This window comes from Phragmites australis, chromosome 15, assembly GCF_958298935.1.
Source record: "Phragmites australis chromosome 15, lpPhrAust1.1, whole genome shotgun sequence".
NCBI classification, from domain to species: Eukaryota; Viridiplantae; Streptophyta; class Magnoliopsida; order Poales; family Poaceae; genus Phragmites; species Phragmites australis.
Window position 1 is genome coordinate 24156951 of NC_084935.1, and position 23815 is coordinate 24180765.

Sequence of the window (23815 nt, forward strand, 5' to 3'; positions counted from 1 at the left end):
AGCCAACGTTGTTGTGGTCCTACATCGTGCAGCACCATATAAACAGACGTAAGGAGGTTCGGCTGGGATGACGATCCATCTCACTAAGTCAGCCGCCTCTCCTCATATCTTAACCCTAATCCGATCCTTAAGGGTGCTGTCAACGAGGTGAAGATCGTCGCCTCTTCATCCACTACGTGCTGGTGATCAACTACATCAGGCCGAAGCCTCTTCACCACGCCGGCGACCACTTCACCCTCATCTGATGGCGTCACCGAACGCAGGTAAACACCTCACGCTTCCGCACTTAGGGTGTTTGATCTTAGGGCTAGTAATTATGTTGATTAAGTGAAGAATTGAGGTCTAACAGTTATGCCATGCAATCTAGAAGGAGAGAACCACAACAAGAATAGCTAGTGAAGGTAGTTGTACCTCCTACCTATTATGGATCAAACATCATATTTTCTCCTTGTCTCTCATCAAAGCAGAACTTTCTTTCAGTGGTACATGACATGCCCGTCAACCTTTAAGTTTCGAATCTTTGATTTTTAGTAGACGATATGTGAATACGTACGTATGATGAAGTGAGTTTATGTGCGTCTATGAGTTATATTGATATTTAAAAAAACTTAAAAGAAGGAGCATTGCGTTAAAGAAGAAGAAATAACTTGAAAAACTTTACCTCTCTTATGCGCTTGGGAGGCCTTTTCAAGAAGCTAAAGCCAATTGAATACGCAATGTAGAAAATAGATCGGAACGACCATCCATTTTCATATTTTTAAGACTTACATAAAACGGGACGAAATGGTTTTATTGTTTTTCTGACTGTATTGTTAGTATTCGTTTTAAATTGAGAATTTTTTGTTTTTTAATTGAGATCAAACTTTACAAATCACAATATAACCCGCAGGCCACGTCTAGCAAGCCAGACCAAACATCACCCATATCCTAAACTTCACCCAGACCTCAATGGCCCAGTCACAGTCGATTGCCAACCTACTTATGTCGTTCAAGCTTCTACGTCAACACCATCTCCAACCCTAGTCTTTATGTGACTGTATGCTGTGTTGAGTACTCGAGTTATAAAATAATAACTATTTTTCAGTTAAGACTTATATCATTACATGGTCTATCTGTGTATGGTATAAATTACTTTTATTTCTGTGAATTAATTATGCATCACGTTAATGCTTGAAGTAATGATTCTACAAGTCGATGTTTCCGGTTTGAATTATCAATTTTCGATTGATACCGGCGTGTTTTTTTTTTTTTTGAATTGGTTTGTTTTTTATATGTCGACATTCTAAGTTCGTATTATTTTTGGTTTTCTTATTTTTATTCTATTTTTGAGAGAAAATATAAAAATAAACACGGTTAGGAGATTTTTCCGATGTTTCTCTTTGTTTTCATCTCTAGAACTGAAAAACGTATTTGGTTTGTGGTCAGAGTTGATTTACTGGACATTAGTTCAGCGTGTTTGACCAGCTGTGAGTGTTTGACCAGCTGTGAGTGTTTGCTCACTAATACAGTATCATTAGGTTCCTATGGTATTATTACTAAAACATTCTAGAAACCAAACCTAAGAAGTCGTTCGCCAGGCGATAGATTTTCGATTCAACGACTAGAACTATACCGAGAAGTGCCAAATAAGTGTTCTTTATGTTACGCATAGTTAATATTTTTAAACTTTAATTATAAATTATTGTTTATGAATTATATTTGTATATTTAAAAATAATACGGATATATACTTAAAAAATACTATTATATTAGTATCATATAAATATATTTAAAAATAATAATAATCAAAATTGTATTTTCGCTGTTACGGCTTGGTACAGCAATGAAGTCGCCGCCTTGCTGACATTGACGTATTATCAAGGACCGGACGGTGCAGCGGCGCCACTTCGGTGGTATAAATTCGAGGCCAATGGCCACGGTATCCGTAACACTCCTTTAATGCTGCTGGCGTACCACCGTGCTGTAGAGCTGCCTCCCAAACCTGCAGAGGACTTCCGAGTACATGGAAGTCATAGGCCTTTTTACCAGTTCTATTTAGCAACCAAAGGGTCAACCTTTGGTGTCGATAGCAAAGCAAGGTTTATAAATGCGTTTTAATTCTGAAAATCGCTCGGCGGTGATAATCACGGTAACCACGTAGAAACCGATCAAATTTCATTAAATTTTTTATTTTTTTAATTTTAAATTTAAGTTTGATCGGTAACCGTTCGTTTTACGAATGTTGTTCGGACCAAATCGTTCAGTAACCACAATAATCGAATGGTTACCGATAATATTTCGAACTCTGTAGCAAGGATGCACACGTGATTGGTAGTTACTAATTGAGGGGTTCGAACTTTTATCGATAAACTTGTACAAGTTTGACGATCTACCATGGTGTTTTCGGTTCACTACCACTAACTTAAGTAGACTATCTGTGATAGCTATTCGATTTCTTACGACAACTAATGCACGCTGCATTTTTTTTTTACATATAGAGTCCACCTTAATAACTTTGTCAAGCCTTACTTAAGATTCGCGGGAGTAAACCAAAACAACACTGAACACACAATTCTTAACTTAGAGACATTGATGACGCACTATCACAAGCTTAGTTGGTAAAAAAGTAGAGGCGAGGCGGTAGAGGTGAAAACCATGGCGCATATCTTTTACGCACATACGAGTGCTTTGTTAAAATCAGAGAAATTACCAGCTACCAACATCTAATCCCCAACTAGTAAATTTAATCTTAGCTTAATTTTAAAATAACTGCAACTTATATTTAGGAGAAGTAGCTTTAGGAAGGACAAATCTTCGAGGGCCCACCTCAAGGTGGTGACCACGTCGTGCAACGCTGCTGAGCCTCTCGTGTTCGTGCAACGCTGCTGCGTCGTCTTCTCCGCGGCTCCACCCCCTCTTCCACTCCCCTCCGCTCTGCTTCGCCCGATTCAGCTCAGCCAACAGCCCAAAGGCCGGAGGGGGAGAAGCAAGCAAGGGACGCGCAGCGGGAAGGAAGCCTGCCAAGGGCGTTCCTCTGCTCGAACCCAGCCAAGGGCACCGCAGACTGCTCCGCTCGAGCCCATCCATGGCCATGACCATGAGGCACAGGGCGCGCTCCTCCCCCACCTCCCCGCTCACCCCGTCATCCAGCATCAGGTAAATAACCCACCTCCTCATCCCCTCAACGGCCCAACCTTTCTCCTTTCCTTGTGGTAGTCCTCGTTTCTAGGATTTGTGAGTTTCTTGGGGGTTTTGGGGTTGTAGTTTGTATGCTTCCTGCAAATGTATTTGAATTTGTTAGTAGCGGTGCTCAGTGGAGCTGGTACTAGGCAAATCTTTTGGGCCTTTTTATTTTAGTTGTTGATGTTGCTTGGATATGTATGTGGTCCGTTTAGGGGTACGAACGGGGGATCTTGGTGATCTTCCTGATGCTAGATTCAGTACGAAAAGCTGAAGGAGCCACCTTTTGGTGATGCTTTGGGCCTGCATTTGCGAACAGCAATCCAAAGTTTCATCACCCTGCATTGATTAAACAGGATAAGATGAGTGACTGCAGGGGAATGTTTGCCTGACCCAAAAGCGTGGCCGCGCGCGTTGCTTTCGTTCGGATTCCTGACTTCCGTGTGCGATCTTTGGCTAAATAGTACCTGCGAATTAGCAACTGAAATCGGTTCTAGATAAGGGCAGGGATGCGTGTGAAGTATGAACAAGTCAGCCCGCGTTTCCCTTTCTGTTTCCGTTCGAGATATCCAACGAGAGATCCCGGAGCCTCTGCGTCTGTTTACCGGCGTGGCTCAATAGAGCATGATGATATCAGCATGCTCGTGCACTTGGCATTGGCATTTCCCCACTATTTCACTTTTCTCGGTGGGCAACAAGAAAAGCAATGCCCAGTTGCTGGCGCGATTTCGGATAGGGGAAAAAGGTTTTTAAGGATATGCTCCGCACTTCAGATAGTCTTTGAGCTTATGTTATGTGGCATATTGTTGTTGTTGAGTGGACACCCACTTTCTTTTGAGTGGAAGAATTGGGAGAGGGTCTTCTCTGATTTCCGTTGTTCCATTTCCCTTCCATTCGGGAATGTCAATGGCAAGAATCTCACGGCTCAAGCATCTTCATTCATCGAAAAAGTTGTGATCTTTGCCCAATCTTTTTGTTTTTGTCACGCCAGATCTGCAATGATCTCCATGTTTGTTGCACGGTTAGCATAGAGAGGTTATCCTTTTAGCTAGATTGTTAGTATCTCAAATCTCTCATACCAGCCACTGAATGAGAACACACTCATTCAGTCCTTCATTGGCGAAACTCAATTTGTGCATGTTAGAATAGGCCTCTGTATCCTCTCCCTCGCTTCTGCTTCCCTGTTGGTGCCTAAGCGGCTTGTAATCAGGTTGACCTTTTATAAAAAACAAAAAATTCAGGCGGGGTTTGTGCTCCACATTGAGTTCTCTTAAAAAGAAAAAAATCCACTAAATGAGAGAACGAGTGGCGTGAAGCAGCCTAAGAATTTAAAGGGCAAGGAATAAGGTGTCACCTGGGCTTATCCGACCTCCTATGCACACTAGCACCATGCCACCATCTAGTTTTCCTTAACCATGACTCTATGATTATTTGGTCATGGGCCTAGTTGTATTATTGTGTAAGGTAAATGTCATAACACTAAGGTGGTGCCACTATAAGTGTATTAATAAATGACAACCTAGGCTGTCCAAAAGGAAAGTACAACCCAAACATGAGTTTCTTAGCACTAATAATTGGTTGTAAATAAGTATCAATCCTAACTGCTCATCTAACATGACTTAAAATGCACCAAACAAGTCTCAGTTATCCCCAATAAATCTAATGAATAAACAAGACTAAATTACAACATAAAGGCAAATTAACAAAATGAAAATTACAAGGGAAATTGTCTGACAAGTTGTAAATTACAAGTAAAACGTGCCATAATAAATAGCTCCACTCATGTTGGAGCTCTCCAATTCTAATGCTATGTTCTGGGTTCATGTCAGGAAACAAAAGTTTCTGGTCATCTATCTTCAGTTGACACTTCTGACAGCATGGTACTCAGTCTTGGAGTGACCAATTGGAAACAATATTGTTTTGGTTGAAGGCTGCCGAGAAATCTGAGACGCACTGTCATTCCAAACAAAACTTTAAGTTTGTACACGCTTTGGTCCCACACATCGATTAGTCAGTACTGTTAAAGAAACATTCCTTTTCCAGTTCAAAGGCAGAGGATACGGGAAAGTAAGCCATTGCTCGTTATGTACCATCGTGTTCTGTTTTGCATGCATGCAAGAGTATCACATCAAATTTTCCGAACTGTAGAAGGGAGTTCACTTGGCATTTTCTAGCATAATTATGTTAATCTTTCTTCTCTTGCAGAACAAAAAAGATACTTGGTTTCTCTGTATCTCTCATCCTCATCAACCTGGCTTCGATTATGGAGCGTGCTGATGAGAATCTCCTTCCAGCAGTTTACAAGGAAGTCAGTGCAGCCTTCAATGCTGGTCCTACTGATCTGGGATACCTCACGTTTCTAATGAACTTTCTGAAGTCAATAGCATCTCCCTTGGCAGGTATCCTTGCTCTTCACTATGATCGGCCAACAGTGCTTGCAATAGGGACTGTCTTTTGGGCCTTATCAACAGGCGCTGTCGGTGTTAGCCAGCATTTTCGGCAGGTTGCATTCTGGAGAGCTGTAAATGGCTTTGGGCTTGCCATTGTAATACCAGCGCTTCAGTCGTTCATTGCTGATAGCTACAAAGATGGTACACGTGGCGCAGGATTTGGTTTGCTAAGCCTCATCGGTGCTGTGGGCGGTATAGGTGGTAGTATCTTGGCAACTATCATGGCTGGGAAGGACTATTGGGGATTCCCAGGATGGCGCGTTGCATTTATGATGGTTGCACTTGTCAGCTTGATAATTGGAATTCTTGTGTACTTATATGCAACTGATCCTAGAAGGATCCCCGGCAATCATCTTCTTGATGATGACGACTACGAGAGGTATTCCCTTTGAGTTCTTTTACGGTGGTCCATACTACCTAGAGGTAGAAGGTAGTATAAATCTAGTCCGACGATCCACGTAATTGGATATTTTAGTAATTATGGTAATTTTGTTAAAATTACCCACCATGCTTTTGCTAATAGAAAGATCGACGCCGCAAACATCGGATCGCTAACCCTAGCCGATGGGTAGCAAATGAAGTCTCATGCTGAATGCAGATTAAAATGTTAACACGGCAATAAAATTTTACTCTATTTAGAGACATATAACTGCAGTTAATTATTTTCATACCACATATTTTTCTCCCCAAAATAACCATAATACTACCATACTACTCACATATACTACTTATACTACCGGTGAGAAATGAGTAATATCCTGGCTAATCTGGACCGTTGGACTCGAAAAATAGATGGCTCATATTAATTTTGGACCACCGTAAAATTTCTCTTCCCTTTTCCATCTCATCTAGTTATGGAGATTCATTAATCAGAAGTCAGAACAACAGCCAATGCCTGCTCTTTTTGTAAAAGAAGAGGTTAAATGGACATCCTTCCGGAGACGTCATGAGTTCAGTATAGTAATTTGGTAGCCACCTTGAGTTGCATTCCCATGATCCTGCCAGATAGCATGTCATCATGATGCCTCATTTGCTTTTAGGAATTAAATCTGGGGTGCAAGTTTCTGCTGCAAGTGTTTATTTTGTTATGGGCTTCATTCTAGTGATGCATATATGTTTCATTACTTTGTCCCTTTCAGTACTTAAATCTCATGGTGTTGCCACACTGCATGTAGGGTACCAAATCTTTCTTGATCAGTGAAACACATTAGCATCAAGTTAGAACTTATTATTGTGTTGATTTTGCTTTTTGGTACATACATGATGTACTTCTTCCTGCACCAACTAAACTGCACAGTACTCGAGTTAAAACCAACAATTGTGAAATGGGATACACACACATATGAACATAACATCGTTATCCTCATCTCCCAGGTTGCATTTGTCCATCAAAGATGTTCTTCCTACGCCTTCTATCTGGAGGGATTCTTGGGTGGCAACGAGATCTGTTATGAAAGTGAAGACATTTCAGATCATTGTCCTGCAAGGGATAATTGGTTCATTACCGTGGACTGCCATTGTTTTCTTCACAATGTGGTTTGAGCTCATTGGTAGGACAGCAACCATATACTTTTCAACATTCAAACTGATAACAACGCTCTCATATTGAATACTGACAGTCTTGAATCCTCTTAGGTTTCGACAACAGCAGCTCGGCAGCACTGAACTGCCTATTCGCCATCGGGTGTGCTACTGGAGCATTTCTTGGTGGGGTGATAGCAGACCACCTGTCACTGCACTTCCCAGATTCCGCACGAGTCATGTGTGCCCAGTTCAGTGCCTTCATGGGCATCCCGTTCTCGTGGATCCTCCTCACAGTCATCCCCCAGTCAGTTGATTACTGGTATGCCTTTGCTGTTACCCTCTTCTTCATGGGCCTCACGATAAGCTGGTGCGCTACCTCGGCGAACAACCCCATGTTTGCAGAGGTAGTCCCTCCCAAGCACCGCACCATGATCTACGCCTTTGACCGTGCGTTTGAGGGCTCATTTGCATCTCTTGCCGCCCCTGCTGTTGGCCTGGTCACCGAGAAGATATATGGCTATGATGCCAAGACTGTGAACCTTGCGAACGGATCGGCAGAAGGGGCGTATGCTCTGTCCAGAGGGCTGCTGACCATGATGATAGTGCCATTTGGTGTCTGTGTCCTGTTCTACAGCCCCTTGTACCTTGTGTTCAAGCGCGACAGAGAGAATGCAAAATTGGCCAGCTTCAAGGAGCAGGAGCTAGTATGATGATGTGAAGATACTGCCTGTGGTCAGTATTCAGCGCCTCTCGCCATGCTGTCTCCAGTTTTTGACTGAAATTCTGGATTGGTGCCACGGAAACAGTGGGAGACAAGGTTTCTTCAGGCTGATTTGAAGACGAAGACTGGCTTTTTTTTTGTGCCCATTTCGCATCCGACCACCCATTGTTTTCAGTGGCTACAATGTGACGAGTGATTGTGGAGGGGAAGCGAAAATTTTCTCTGTAACTCTTAGCAGATAATTGCAGCTACCATGCACACTTGTGCTGACCAGCCTTTTTTGTTTTTTAGGCTGCAAACCTGAACCATGGAGATGATCTAATTTATGGTGATATGACTTGTAGGTGGCTTACTAGTTAAACTAAATGTTTCATTGATCAACGAGATCAGTTTGGTTTTCATACTCCGCAGTCAGTACATCGTTGTTGGTTATCTTTTGGAAATTTCGCTTTGATCGACTCTGAAAGCAGTGCAAGCATAGTTTGCCTTTGTCAAAATAGATCGGCAATCACATGATTGTTTACCCGCCGGGATTATCTGTAATAACTATAGATACATTAACAGTTATGTGTCAGTGAATATTAATATATCTATAGTTACTGCAGAGGATCTGTGTCCGACGTTTTACAGCTTGCACAAAGAAATAGAAGAAAATACTGTGCATGTTTAGTCCACCTTTGCCTTGCTAGCAAGGTTAATGGACAAGAAAGTGAGTGTGTTAGGTTCCTTCACTTGGTTTGAGCTTGGGCGGGGTGGCTAGGCGACGGTGGCAGCCGTAGAGAGAGAACCAGCGATGATCGGGGTTGGCCACGGGTGACGAAAACAAAGAAGATGGGAGGTAGTATGGGGTGAGGTATAATAAAATCTCACTTGGCTGCCAGCTAGAAGTCATTGTATCTTTATGTTTCTCTAACCTCACATTTGGAACACGGGAATTTTTTTAAATTAATAAATAAATCGATCCAATCTCACAAAAAAAAGAAGCTTAAATTGATCCGGGCCACCGGTCTCCAATCGGACGGTGCAAACAGCTCCCTCCCTCCCTCCCTCCCTCCTCCCGTCGCTGCAAGTATATACTCCCGAGTCGTCGTCCGCGTCGCTGCGCCACTCCAAACCCCCCTGCAAACCCCGCACCGCGAGGTCTGCGCAGCAATGGCGGCGCCGCGCCACCTCGCCGCGCTTCCCCTCTTCCTCGCATCCGTTTCCCTCCTGGCGCTCGCCGCCGCAGGGGCCGAAGACGAGGGCCCCCGGGGCCGCCGTCTGCTGGTGCTGTTGGACGACCTTGCGGTGCGGTCGTCGCACTCGGCCTTCTTCGGCTCGCTCCAGGCGCGCGGGTTCGATCTGGACTTCCGCCTCGCCGACGACCCCAAGCTCTCGCTCCACCGCTACGGACAGTACCTCTACGACGGCCTCGTGCTCTTCGCCCCCTCCACCCCACGTAATTGCTCCTCTCCCTTCCTCTGAGAGATCCGATCTGTGTTTTTTTTGGGGGGGGGGGGTGGTGGGGGGTTGGTGGTAGATTCGATTGGAGGAGCGACGATTGGTTTTGGTTATTCGTCTGATCTGATCCGTGATAGTGGAGTGGTTATTCAGTGGAATTTGGTGATCTGTTCTGGACTGGCCTGGGGATAATTGCAGCTTTCAGGATTCCGGGTGTAGAATTTGCGTGATCGGAGGGTGTGCAGAATAAGGTTCATTTGAGATTGTGTGTGTAACCGCTTAGCTCTTCTGAAAAAAAGTAGAAGAGATCTTAAGGGTATCAAGCGTTGCCAGTTCAAGCTTCACTAGATCGTTCTGTTTCAGTTCTACACTTTATTGGACTATCTGACCATGCCTTGATCTCTGTTCGTGATGTTCTAAATACGTGAATCAGGTCAATTGTTTTTTTACTGCTAATCTTTGTTTTATGTCAGGTTTCGGTGGCTCAGTGGACCAGAACGCTGTTCTGGAATTTATCGATGCCGGGCATGATATGATCCTGGCGGCGGATTCGTCTGCCTCTGATCTTATTCGAGGCATCGCAACAGAGTGTGGGGTTGATTTTGATGAGGCAAGTTATTTCCGTGGTTCTAATGTTTGTTCACTCATCCTTTTACTCCTATATTTCTATTTTGTATGACCCCAGTTAGCCAACGGTTTGTATTTCAATGGTTCAGGATCCAGAGGCAATGGTTATTGATCACATTAATTATGCTGTCACGGATGTTGAAGGTGATCACACGTTGATTGCTGGTGATGATCTCATCCAGTCAGATGTGATATTGGGGTCTAAAAAGATTGAGGTTAGTAGTAGTGCTAAGAATCTACCTAATCTTTTCAAGTGCAGCACTTCAGCCCCTTGTAGGCTTTTACATATTCATTGGATTAAACCATAGTTAGACCTAAGTTGAGGCTGAATCTCGGTCTGCACTCTTATTATGATTGTCAATTGGAAACTACTTTATTTTGTGCATGCTTATTTCTTTGTGGTATTCATGCTTTTAGTATTTGCAGTTAGCAGACTTTGGCCTTTTGTTCTCTGCTTTCTATCGAAACAGTGATAATCTTGACACAGCCTTGTTATCCATAGTGCCCAAACACTGCCAGTATAAGTGTGTGCCCATACAGTATGTATTCACTTTGCTGTTCGGCACTTCGATGGCACATCTATATTCAGCCCTAGTGACTACACTGAGTGTTGCCTTGGTCAACCTATTGCTAGTACGTGTTATTAGCTAAAATTTTGAAATCTGTCTGTTCCTATTTGAGAGTGTGCTACTTTTATATCTGCAATTCTTTAGAAGAGTAGCCATATCTATAAAAACATTTCTTAACATAGTGTAAAATTGCCAAGGGGTTTTTGTTTTGTTTCTTCCTGTTACTTTTTTTTTACAGTGCTTACATGCAATTTGTTTTCTTTTTCTTTTTAATATTTTCTCCCATTTACTAGGCTCCTGTATTGTTTCGAGGAATTGGACATGTGGCTAATCCATCGAATAGCATGGTAAGTAATTTAAGTTCTACACACAGATATATGCAGGTCAACCATAATAGTTTGCATGATTCCATTTTATTGCTGTGAAACAAAGACTTTTATTGTTTTATCTATAAGCCTCTATTTATCCTTTATCTCTGGACATTCCTAGGTTCTGAAAGTCCTATATGCCTCTCCATCAGCATACTCAGCAAACCCAAAGACTAAGTTGGCGTCTCCTCCATCTCTCACTGGGTCAGCTATATCACTGGTTTCTGTTATGCAGGTAATTTCCTTCCTTTTTACTTGGTCAGCAAGGTTATGGGCTAGTCATTCCATTGTTTATTCTTATGTATTCACTAATGTATGATAGGCCTGCCAGCATCCATGTATTACCAGTTGTATCTGACCTTGATTTCCTACTTTTCCATTGAATCTCTCTAACAAGTTTTATATGTCTTCTTGCAGGCAAGAAATAATGCTCGGGTGCTGGTATCTGGATCACTTGATCTGTTTAGCAACCGGTATGCTACCATATATACCGAAGTAGTTTCATCTGGTTTTTCAAAAAGTGCTTATGGTGTTTCACCTTAACCAGGTTCCTGAAATCTGGTGTTCAAAAGGCTGGTAGCAAGGCGAGGTGAGTTTAGTCTTGAAGCTCTGGTCATACTTCATTGAGATTTTGTAGACTTTACCTAAAAAAAATTCGTGTATATATGCCATTTCCTTTGATAATTGCACTCAAGCCTTTTCGCAGGCGAGAATTATCTGATCGTCTTATTGTTAGAAAAAAAAACTGCCTTATTAAGTTTTATAAGAAATTCTATACCTACCCTAATTCCAAATTGTTGTTTGAAGCTTTTTCTTGTAATTATTTCTTGACAAGGCAACAGTGGATCTCAGGGAACTGTTGTTCTTGGGTTGTCTTCTCTGTTATGCAGCTTACTACTTGGACTGAGCATTGCATTTCTCCTGCAACAAACAATGAATATATCATTCACATCAATAGTTATAATTTCATAGGATGACACTAGATTGATCCATTTGGAGTAGGATTATTGAGCTTTGGGTTAAAGCTTTATTGCTTTGTGGAGAAGGTTAAATAACAAATTGAGTTTAATGCACTGCTTCTTGATAAAGGGGTAAAAGAGGTACTAGATAATTTCATGTTAAAAGATTTTTGAGCATTTTAAACCAGAGTACTGCCGTAGGATGTAGCATAGGTTGCAAATAAGCTTGCACCATATTTTGAGATGTCTGGTTGTTGGATACATGCAAATTATAGTACTGCAATACCGGAACAGTGATATAACTTTTTTCATCTTTTCCTTATGCTTATTTGTGAAAAATAGTTATTACATGCTCATCCTAGTTTATATGTTCAGGCATGAGAGAGCTGGAAATGAGCAATTTGTGACAGAGACAAGCAAATGGGTTTTCCATGAGAGGGGCCATCTAAAGGTTCCCTTATTTTGCAAGCTTCCGCACTTTGTATTGTTCTGATGGGGTGTGGTTGTTTTACAAATGAAAGGGATGGCATAACCTTTGTAATGTTCAAAATCACAGGCAGGGAATGTCAAGCATCACAAGGTTGGGGAGACAAATGAACCTGGCATGTACCGCATTAATGATGACCTGGTAATTCTTTTTCCTTCATGTGTAGTAACTATTGAGTGAGAAGTTAAACGTGCTAATATAAATGTATCCCTCAAGGAATACTCGGTTGAAATCTATGAATGGTCTGGAACAAGCTGGAAGCCATATGTTGCCGATGACGTTCAAGTTCAGTTTTTCATGATGAGTCCTTATGTTTTGAAAACTCTGTCGACTGACAAGAAGGTGTGCACTACGAACCTTTTATGTATTAAGATTAATTGTGAGATTGCTGTGGCTAAACCGTCATGTTCTCCCAATGTAGGGTTTATACTCAACATCCTTCAAGGTTCCTGATGTTTATGGAGTTTTCCAGTTCAAAGTTGAGTACCAAAGGCTGGGATATACCGGTCTGTCTTTTACAAAGCAGGTTGGTTTCATAACATGATTTCCTTTCTACAGTTGATCCATTAGTTCAACCAAATCACATCCATTGTGTGGTCGTTTATTGTGACTTTTCATGAAGCTGCATTCGATAATTTGTTTGTCTGCTGCAGATTCCAGTTCGCCCTTACAGGCATAATGAGTATGAGAGGTTCATAGCATCAGCATATCCATACTACACTGCCTCTTTTTCAACTGTAAGATCTGCTTACATATATTCTTCATTAGGCACAACGAAATTTGTTTTTTGCATTTTTTACATCTTCAGTTCGATGGGCTTCATTATTGAAGTCACTTGTATAGACTGCATTATAGGCTCCACAGTGTAGACCTTTCCTAGCCTGTGTTCTCCTTGTGTGGAATAATACAAGTTTAGTAAGCTGTGGATTTGCTTCATGCATCAGCTCTTACATAATTTCCTCATTGCAGATGGGGGCTTTCTTCATATTCTCGTTCGTGTACCTGTACCACAAATAGATAACTCATGGGAGGCGCAAGTTACTTGAGGCCAATTTGTGCTAGATCTGCGCACCTACTGCGCAACAAGCCAAGCGTTACCTGGTGCAATTTTATGGGACCATATTTTTGTAGCGCCAACTTAGATAACATTTGACGACTGCTGTCGTTCTTAATGAGAAACATATTCGTGCAAGAATATTTGATCGACCCCTCTTTCTCTTCAATCCTTTCAGATCAGCATAGACAGCATTTGTGGACTTTTTTTTTAACAGCGCTTCCCCAACTTGTGCGGCCTTCTGAGAGGCTAGGGGTGCAGGGGTGCAGGACGAGGGCTCGAACCTCCACCGGTTCGACTCCTCCTTGGAATCCTATCACCGCTCGAACCTCCACCGGTTCGACTCCTCCTTGGAATCCTGTCACCGGGCTTTATACATGTCCGCAAAAAAGGGGCAAGCATCCTAGCCTTCTTTGAGGCCTGCAGGGACCAGGGCTCACTCCACTCTTGGAGCTTTGCCAACTGACCTAGGGTTAGTTCCTCATTTGTGGACACTTTTACAGCCCATAGAATTCAAATGGTGACTAGCATGTAATGAGTTTTGACGTACTTCGCTCAAGATTAATTACAGGACTTCTGAGTTTGTTCTTGTAAGCCTGTACCGGTTGTCGACAAACTTACTTTTGCATGGGCCTGTTGAGAAATGAAAATCCGAATGCTTAAGTGATAACCTGCCAGTTCATCTTCAGAATTGGAAATTTGGAATGCTATCTCGGTTCACAAGCTCGGGCTGTTCGTTGCACTTGCTGCCAGGCGACAAATTGCTCTCCTGAGTCATGAGTTGGTCCCAGTTTCATGGCGAAGTAGCTAGTTAGACGGGCCTGAAACTACATAGCCAGTTTTGCAGAGTAGCTACATTTGCTAGCAGGCTGCCATGTCTCAGCTGTTCATAGCATGATCAACCGTGCTGAAATGAAGGCTTCCATCCCAGGGTCAACCAATCTAGGTCTTTCCTCACTGGCTTCTGCTGGTGTTATAATGCTGAAATGTTGCCAGTTGCTCATTACCATTGAGCTTTGCTGATCAGTAAGACAGTTTTGCTCATCATTTTGCGAAAACCGAGTTATTCAGGTTGAAAACTCGTTATCTTTGGCTTTCAACTCGTTATATTTGGCTCTGATAGCCGATAGAGTTTTATGCCCCAGCCACACCCAAAAAGATAAGTTGCTGAGGAAAGATGTGCAATGTTTCAACACTAAGTGTCATATTCAAGGAGCATCATCTTTTATTGTCCAACATAATACACCATTCATATCACACGGTATACGGATACGGAATCCAAAGGATGAACAGTTCTGTGACATTAGGCCTCCTGAACCGTTAGATCCGGATCGGACATATCAAAGTACCTGCTACAGTGCTTCTATGAACAGTAGGATCGTTACAGTAAATAATGGTATAGTATTATTCAACCAAACTCATATTACTGTGCATTCCGGTAACATTACTTTACAAAGTCAAAGGATACGTGTCTGTACGGATACTGGCATAGCCAAAGGCAAAGCCACGTTGGACCAGGGTGGTGCCCTGGCACTAGAGTTCGAATTTTTTTCTCCTTTAATTTGCAACTCATCTTACCCGAGCCATGTGCACCAATGCTCAAGAACTATCGGCACCAAGCTCATCTCCGCTCTAGCTTCGCCACTGGATATAGCAGAGCATACTCTCTCGACACTAATTATATAGGGCACACTATAATCGTTCTCCCCCCATAAGAAACCAAGTTGAAATGTGCCTTGATTTTCTTGTGATAAGTGATTGACATTGTCATTTATTTGGTTTGATGATCTTCGATTTTGCATGAGCTTTGATGTGATGTGAATTGATTTGAGATTTTATTTGAGCATAATGATTATGGACTAATTGGAATTAGAGTTGGAGATATGTTTTTGCTTGTCTCATGGTGTGCAGGTGATGGATGTAACTTGGCGGTCGACGGTGGGATGATCGGGGCCAAGCGGAGTGCTTGGTGTCAGACGATCAAGGAGGCCAGGCAGAGTCAAGGGTGATCCTAGCTGAACACGTGGAGGTCAAGCAAAGCATTGAAAGCGGATGGAGACGGTGTGTTGACAAAGTCAAGCGAAAGGGGATACCGGTGCAAATGACAAGGCGGCCAGAGGGATCGGGAGCGGGAGAGATTTGCCAGCGGTCAGGATCGCATGACGGAGTACACGCGTCAACATCGAAGCAATTGCTTAAGGTGTAAGCAAGGCGGTGAGTCACACTTTAAGAAGCGTGCAGACGGTTTCGCGGTTTAGCCTCAAAACCGTGGGAGGACTGAATGAGTATGTGGTACCATCGCGAAGCTTGCGTCGAGGCGAAGCTAAGTCGTGAAGGCACCGCGGCCGTCCAAAGAAAATAGACTAAAATACCCTCGGTGGTAGGTAGAAGTGCACTATAAGATAAAGGTATTTTGGGGAAAAAGTAGGAAACTTAAGGGCTAAGTTTCCTAGGCCTATAAATAGAGGGGTAGGGCTAGAGAGAGCTTTAAACCAGTCACTTGAGCCCCCTTGTACCACTCATTTGAGAGCCTTAGAGCTAGGTTTTTAGAGGAGAGAAGGATGAGTGCTTAGCCTATGTAATAAGTGAGAGTTTTGAGAGATAAATCCTTATAATCCGCTTAAAATAGGGCTGATCTCTTTGATTAATTAAGTTTATATTTTTGCATATGCTTGAATTCCCCTCCTTCTAGTTTCTCTCTATTGGTTTCCTTGCAAGTTTGCAAGTTTTTCGATTTTCAGCTTTGGTTTTCGTTTTGGTTTTTTGGGCTGAAATTTCAGCACCTTATGATATCATTCTTCTTGTTGCTAGAGGCATAAAAACTCATATACGAATGTATGCTCATGGGTCTTGAGTACCCTTGCCTCTAGATCATCAACTTGGAGAGGTTTCTTGCCCGGTGATCTTTTTCTTTGAGCTGCAATATTTCACTTTTGCAGGGTTGTTTTTCTTGATGCTAGTGGCTTAAATACTCACATACTCATGTATTTGAGCGGGTCTTAAGTCCCCTTGCCACTAGACTATCATCTTGGAGGATAACTTTATCCGGTGTCCATATTATCTAGTTTCTTTGGAAGTTGCAAGTTTTGTGCACAAAGACACATGAAATGGTCCTGAATGGAACCTACGGTTCATATTCTATCTGTGGAGTCATATTGCCATAGAAGTAGTCCTCTTGCTTTGTCTCTTTAATTCTTTTGCTTCCGCTTAAACGTTTTGAGATACGTTAGGTGAGGAATAGAAAAAAATCATCTATTTCAAAAGAAATTTGTTAAGACGCATATTCATCCTCCTCTAGTCGTTATTCTCGTTCCTACACCCCAACTCTCGTGCTGTTGTGCACACCGCCAATAGCAAGATTCGTACGGCTGAGAATGGCTCGACCGCAAAGACACGCGCCGGCTTCGCGTTACGGCCTAGACCAGAATCTCCAGCGTCCACAGGTACAGCTCTTGGTCCGGCATGGGCAGGTCGACGGCGACGAGCCCGGTGCCGGCGTCGTAGCTGAAATCCACGTCCGCCGAGTCGAGCAGGCATTTCGCTGGCTTCCGCGAGCAGTAAGCGCCGAACCGGCCGCAGCCGCGAACCTTGAGCGCCACGGACGCGCTGCCGGCGTCACCGCCGCTGCTGTTCACGGCGCACTCCTCAACGGCGCCGCCGGTGTTGAACATGTCGAGCAGCCCGACCGGCGCGAACGAGACGCCCGGCGCGATGGCGCGGAGGGGGCAGACGTGGAACACCTCGTACTCGAGCGCCCCGAGCGTCACCGGCAGTGCGGCGCCGCGGGGCAGCCGGACGAGCTCCCCCGCGCGGTGCGCGTACACGACGGCCTCGCCATCCCACGCGCCTTCCTCGCCGGCGACGGCGACATGCGAGATGGCGTCGACATCGTCGGCGCGCACGAAGCCGGTGAGCGTCCCGGGCGCCGCGTCGTGCACGCGCGTCCTCTTCGTGACGCGGCACCACCCGGCGCCCTGGCAGTTGAACACGCCCACCACGCCGCCGCATTTGTTCACGTTCCAGATCTTGAGCAAGCTGCGAAGAAAACAATAACTCATCAGACTAATTTCATCAAAAATCTTTTAGCATTTCAATTTACGGCGTGCTCTGCTCATATGAAAGAGTGCTTGTGTTGCTCACCTTGCGCCGTCGCGCACCGGGTCGGAGAAGAGGCAGTCGCGGGTGGGCCGGCCGGGGAGCTGCGCACGGAGCACGGAGCCGTCGGGGAGGACGAGCTTCCTGAGCAGGTCGAAGTTGTGGTTCCCCGGCTTGTCGCTGACATATATCGGGCTGCCGCCGATGGCCCTCGCCGCGCCGTGGTACTCTGCCGCCGGGTGCAAGCTCTGCCAAATCCAGGATCGAGCACACAGGAATCGATCAATCAATGCCTCGACACGATCGAAATCAGGAGAAGTGGTCAAGAATGAAGATGCTTAATTACGTGGAACATGTCCCAGTCGGGCTGCATGAACTCGCCGAGGAAGAGCGTGTTGTAGGCGACGGACGCGACGTGCACGGTGTGCGACGCCGGGTCCCGCGGGTAGAAGTCGTCGGAGGCGCGCACGACGGCGGCCTGCCTAGCACATCCCGGAGATGCACCCGTTGTCCGGGAAGCTCCGCGCCACGGAGGCCTCGAGCGCGCTGTGGTACGCCCGCGTGATCGCGTCCCGGCCACCGTGCCCGGTGCCCAGCGTCTCGATGATGTTCTGCACGTCCACCTTGACGCCGTCGACGCCGCAGGAGGGGTACGCCAGCACCGGCTCGTAGTGCTCCATCCCCGTCCCCCCAGACGGCGTCACGCCGCCCCAGTACCCGGCCATCGCGTGCCACACGTACACCTGCCTCACGCCGTGGCGCTGCTTCGTCTCTGCCACCAGCCGCTTCAGCCCGCCCGGCGTCTGCTCGTCGTCGCCGTCCTCTGATTTGTTCTGGAACTTGGTGTTCTCCTTGATCCCGGTCAGGAGACTCGCAAATTGAGCGCCATCCTGGACGGCGAAGTTGGGGTCGGGCTTGCTCTCGCTGCCGATCTGCTGCCAGCCGTCGTCGATGATGACGAACCGCGGCGGCGCGCCGCCCTTCGACAGGCTCCAAGAACAGGCAAATTAGTCTCACGTTAACGACTAATCTCCAGTTGTTCAAAAAATAGGTAATTGATCACCAACAGAGATGAACACTGACAAACAAGAACAGAGCAGTGGAGAGGGGGAGGAGTTGGTCGATGTACCTTTGGAGGCCGTGCTTGACGCCGTCGGCGGTGACGTCGGTGTAGAAGGCGTCCCAGGTGCACCAGCCAAACCAGTTAAGAAACAACGGCAGCTGCGCCGGCCCATCAACACACCAATCGGATCAGCACAACAACACAGCAGCAGCGGCAGCATGGACAAAACTGAGATCAAAAGCAGAGACAAAACAGAAGGAAAAGGCTCACCTTCTTCTTCTTCTCCCTATGGTGGAATGTTTGCATGTGCTTCTCCACCACCCTGTAAATCCAAATCCAACCAAACATCTCTCCATGTCAGTCATTATCAAGCAAGCTCACACAGCATCAAGAGAGGTGGGTTGGAGGGGGGGGGTTAATTTTCTCGCACTTGACGACGCCGGTGATGGTGTCGAAGGGGTTGTCGCCGGCGTGGATGTACACCATGTGCGCCCCCTGCTCCGTCTGCACCGCATTGCCCCTGACCACGCGCAGAAACGACCATGGCGTCGGTTTGCTATCTTCTTGAGCATTCATGATTAATCGTACAACGATACTAGTACGGATGGAGGTGTCCGTGCTTGATTACCGTTCTCGATGCAGATCTCCAGCTCGTCGAGGTCGTTCCCCTGCAGCGCCGCGCGGAACTGCCCCTCCAGCAGTGGCAGCATCACCACGTACACCGGCTTGTCGTCTTCTCCTTCGCCGGCAGCGGGGGGCACCTCGATGAGCATGAACTGGGTCTCCAGCGGGACGTCGCGGCCGGAGGCACTCATCCGCTGCGTCATCCACCACAGCTTGAACCGGAACAGGCACGCCATGACAAACAACGAATCAACTCAACCACACACCCCATGAAAATCTCTCTCTGTGTTTCTTTGTCAATTTGGTCACAAGTAAACGAGATTTCAACCAAGAGAAATGCTACAAATCCTGTCCAAGCGAATCTATTCCGATTTGACTTGGGCATTGAAAATTCTGCAAGAAAGAAAAGAAAATGCGAAGAGAAAGCACAGCTGATGCGACTCCTGCACCAGAACATTGTCGACTTGTCTCTCTCCAGCACAATTTCATAATTCGAATGATCTCCATGGACAGTGCTTCTTGATTAATTATATGGCAATGAATCCAGAAATGAAATTTCAAACGTTGTAAAATCATATGGCAATTAACAGGGACCAGCGGCGGACCCAGGATTAGAATGGGTATTCAAACTTCTAAAGAAAAATATTTGACAAAAAATATCCCAATTTACAATAGCATAACTGAAGTACATGGTAGTGGCCTCTTAGCTAATTTAGAAAATTACAAAATAATTAAGAAAACTATAATTCAACTCTGCATTTCTTTATGGCTTGCACAAAAATATCACGCTCTATAAACACGTTATATAGAAACTTCAACACTGACGACTAGCGATCTTAGCGAAATTTGACTGGTCCTTATATGGTAAGCTATCTGATTTTAGCATGTTACATTAAAATTTCAGCACACAAGTAAGCTATCTAATTGAATAACCTCGTATTTTCAGATGTACCAAAGAGAATTACAAACATTAGAGTCGAAAATTTAAGATTGTGCTGACGCTAAATTAGCTTACCTTTTGTTTCGACTCTGGAGTTTGTCCTAGTGCCTAGCCGGCTACTAGTTGCCTGCGGCGTGCGGCGTGCACCCTCGCCACATTGTCCGTCTACCCCTCCTCTCCCATAGCAGTGAAGCTCTAGACGGCATGACGGGTCACGACTGGCCGGCTGGACACCTGATCCTGTTGCCGGTCAGTCACCCGCTTACAGTACCATCGGCCACCCATCGGCACCGCCCAAACGTTGCCCGCCTGCTCGTTACTCGAGCCTGCAACCCCGCTTGGATGCCTGGCCACCTGTCGCCCCACCGGACAGCGCCTCTAAACCCTAGCCGCAGGCATGAGCTCAACCAGACACGTACAACTTGAGGATTTGAGGTCACGGTATGCCGGTCTAGTGGAGCCTCTCATGGCATTTGGGCTGGCCGATTGGATAAGATTGGGTTGTTGAGGTGGGCTCGAAACCGAATCTAACCCATGCCAGTTTATACACAAATATATATTTTACATATACTAGTCATTGGACCCACCCATGTGCAGTGTTAGCCAGGAGCTGCGGAAAGGCAGCCGACATGCATGGTGCGCAGTGCGCTAGGCAGTCGAGCATGCGAGCGGCGAAACACGGGAGCGGGATTTCCGGAAGCGAAATACATGCGAGTGGAGTAGTAGAGATTGAGTGGCGTGAGATGTATAATTTCTACAAAGTTTAATAGTAGTTTGCAGGACTAGAGGCAGAATGTACTGTCTGTTGCGAGAATCAGTACATATTTTTTAAGTAGTAGATATGATTTTTAAAAAAAATAATATTTATTCAGCTGAATAACCATAAATCATGGTAGGTCCGCCCATGACAGGGACTAACTGAGATGTCGATTGCGGACGCACCGGAGCGTACCGAAGGTGAAGACGTGGAGGCTCTTGTTCTCGCCGGCGTCGGCGCCAACGAAGGCCCCGTCGACGAGCCCCGCCCCGGAGGCATGCGCCGCCGAGACGTTGCCCGGCACGCCGGTCAGCACCGTCCGGCCGCGCACCGCCAGGCTCCCGTCGCTCACCGTCATCCTCGATTCCTCCGCCGATTGCTCGATACACTCGAGGATCACTACCACGTGCCTAACCTACGATAACTGCGAAACACCCTCTGCGACACCAAGAATCGACGATGGTCATTAACGCATCGCCAATCACGAAATTACGGCACTTTGAATGCCGTGCTAGTAATTAAGGGAGGAAAAAGCAAGGAAGGAGACGTACCTTGTCTGATTCGGAGAGAAGACAAGTGCTTTGCTTTGCGTGAGGGTAATTAAGTCACTAATGGTAATTAACTAGCACTAACTAGATTGTAATTGTGCCCCTCGCCCTCGAGGGAGATCACATGGCGGGAGGAGGGAGCATGGGGCGAGGGGTTTGTATACTCGGCCACTCGGGGAGGGGAGGCTGCGTCCTTTTGGCACTCTTATATCTAACTGGTAATTATACATGTGTGACATGTATACGTAATTTTTATACGTAGATGTACTCTGTATCTAAGTATATTGTAAGGATACCATATATCGAAGGCAAAGAATCAAGCACCGCAAAGCTTTCAATAGATTGTCGATGTAATTTTACTATCGAGGCTACAGTCATATTCAATAACTTTGTTAGAATTAACAATCAATATCACATAAAACTCAGTTCACGTTAAAATCATCAAAATTTCTCAGATGACATGTGAGATAGACAATACAAGACATGCAAGATAGGTAATACAGAACTCACATGATATTAACAAACAAATCACAGATCTCAAGAACTCAACCTAATAAGTGTTGTCATATTATAAAACAAAATGTTGTCACCTGCATGGCCAATATTCATTCAGGACAGTTGGATCTATTTGTGGCATAGTGATTTCCCTGATCACAGAAATTTCCTACATAAATACTCATACTCCGCTCACAGCGGCTTAACACCGAAACTTCTGGGCGCTGATCCAATGATCATTCCTTCTAGTACACTTCCTCGTCCACAGCATGGGCTGCTTCTGTATTTAAATCTAATGCTCATCTTTCAGACTGCACAGTTGAATTTATTAAAAAGTCGATGCATAATGAGATAAAATATTAAGCACCCCTGGAATACATAAAGATCTATGGTTTCCCGTCAGGTCTTCTAGAGCAACAACTCTTTGTTGTGCTGTTCTGACTATTGCAGGAAGTTGGTATAGGTAGCTTCAGAGATTCCAGTTACGACACTGACTGTAGGTGAGGCAATGATAATACAGTTTAAAGAATAAATGAATAGCAATAAAATAGACATATCAACAATAGCTCCTCTTGTCCTGACATGTAATTGCTCTCTTGATGCTCGACGACACTGGACCTCAGAAGCACCAGCTTGAACAGCAAAAAATCACTAAAAACCTATAGGCCAACATCCTGTGATTTCTATAGTCTACCACAACAAACCCATATATTCTCTGTAAAAATACAACGGCTTGCAGAGCAGTGCATTCAAACGCTGATAAGCATCAGATCTTGCCGCAACGCAATGGCCATGCTATTCCTGCTGGCCAAAGAAGTCACTTATATCTCTACACCAATTAAAATATCTTTATCTTTTGAAATCTCACACAAGTGAGATACAGAAACACGCCCAACACGGTGAGCAACAGCTTTGTATCAATGATACAAATGGCCTACGCATAGCAAACATCCTGGGTAATGGAAGAATAAAAAGCTAGATGAAAAATATAAAAAAGTAAACAATAGTAAAAGGCCTTAGGAAGGGTAAAGAACAAATAAGGAAAATCAAGTTCCTGAACAAAGCAACCAACAGTTTTGAGTGTTTGATATTGAAGTATCACCATGGCCATGTAAGAAAAAACCACTAATGCACTTTTTTTCCAGATAAAAGTGCAAGACTCAAATTTACAAAATAGTTTTAGTTGAGTGCATTAGTTTTTGCACAGCACATCAAACTATTGCTTTACAAACTCTGAGTGTAATTCTCGTTTTGTGCCCGTGCCTTCAGGAGGTTGAGGTGATTACTGCATATAGATAAAACTGCAGAAGTAATGTTTCCAGCAAGAACAAAACAAAAATTGTATTCAAAAGCAGAATTCCAGTCCCAACAATCTCCTCATCAGCAAACAATGTTGAGATTTCAGTGTTTCCTCTGATAGGAAAATGTCAAAAATTTACTGCACATCTTAAGCTTGACGTCCCAACAATTAGTACTATTTACCAGTTATCCAGAGAACATTTTTTTTTTAAAAAAAAAAAGAGAGAGAAAGCATAGAATGATGTGATCGAATCAAAACAAGTTAACACAAGTTTATTGAAATAACTTATAAGTGAGGCGAGCCATGGGTATATCACGAAAATATTACAAGGCAAAGAAGCTATTTGACCTTTTAATTTAATTACAATCGGCGAAGTAAAAGAATGCTAGAAAATGATGAGGAACATGCAACCTGCATAAAACAAAACGCAATTAATAGGGTCAGTCAAGGCCCAAACGAAGATAAAACTATAGTTGAATTTTTCTAAAACAAACCTATTTCATGATTCCAAGACAATCCTATATACAATATTTTTCGTGCTCTTTCCTATGGGATCGATTTCTTTGTTTGGCTTGGCCAAAATCCTAGTCGTTTGGTGGGACACACCCCATGACAATGCAACATGCAACTCGCCAT

General features: G+C 44.5%; 2 protein-coding genes and 1 pseudogene across 2 annotated transcripts; 2 read left to right on the forward strand and 1 right to left on the reverse strand.

Moving 5' to 3' along the window:
- The first annotated feature begins 2787 nt into the window (after positions 1 to 2787).
- On the forward strand, positions 2788 to 8259 carry LOC133892872 (uncharacterized). Its single transcript, XM_062333856.1, has 4 exons — positions 2788 to 3134; positions 5364 to 5987; positions 6983 to 7158; positions 7244 to 8259. Exons 1-4 carry the CDS (start codon positions 3064 to 3066, stop codon positions 7840 to 7842), a joined length of 1470 nt encoding a protein of 489 aa, XP_062189840.1. The 5' UTR covers positions 2788 to 3063; the 3' UTR covers positions 7843 to 8259.
- A 681-nt stretch (positions 8260 to 8940) lies between these two features.
- LOC133892366 (dolichyl-diphosphooligosaccharide--protein glycosyltransferase 48 kDa subunit) lies at positions 8941 to 13509 on the forward strand. The gene is made up of 13 exons (XM_062333088.1): positions 8941 to 9291; positions 9767 to 9903; positions 10010 to 10135; positions 10783 to 10836; positions 10979 to 11092; positions 11275 to 11330; positions 11405 to 11446; positions 12192 to 12267; positions 12373 to 12444; positions 12520 to 12645; positions 12725 to 12829; positions 12957 to 13040; positions 13273 to 13509. Exons 1-13 carry the CDS (start codon positions 9006 to 9008, stop codon positions 13318 to 13320), a joined length of 1326 nt encoding a protein of 441 aa, XP_062189072.1. The 5' UTR covers positions 8941 to 9005; the 3' UTR covers positions 13321 to 13509.
- Positions 13510 to 16681: 3172 nt separating this feature from the next.
- On the reverse strand, positions 16682 to 21510 carry LOC133892367 (probable galactinol--sucrose galactosyltransferase 2; annotated as a pseudogene).
- Between the last annotated feature and the right edge of the window lie 2305 nt (positions 21511 to 23815).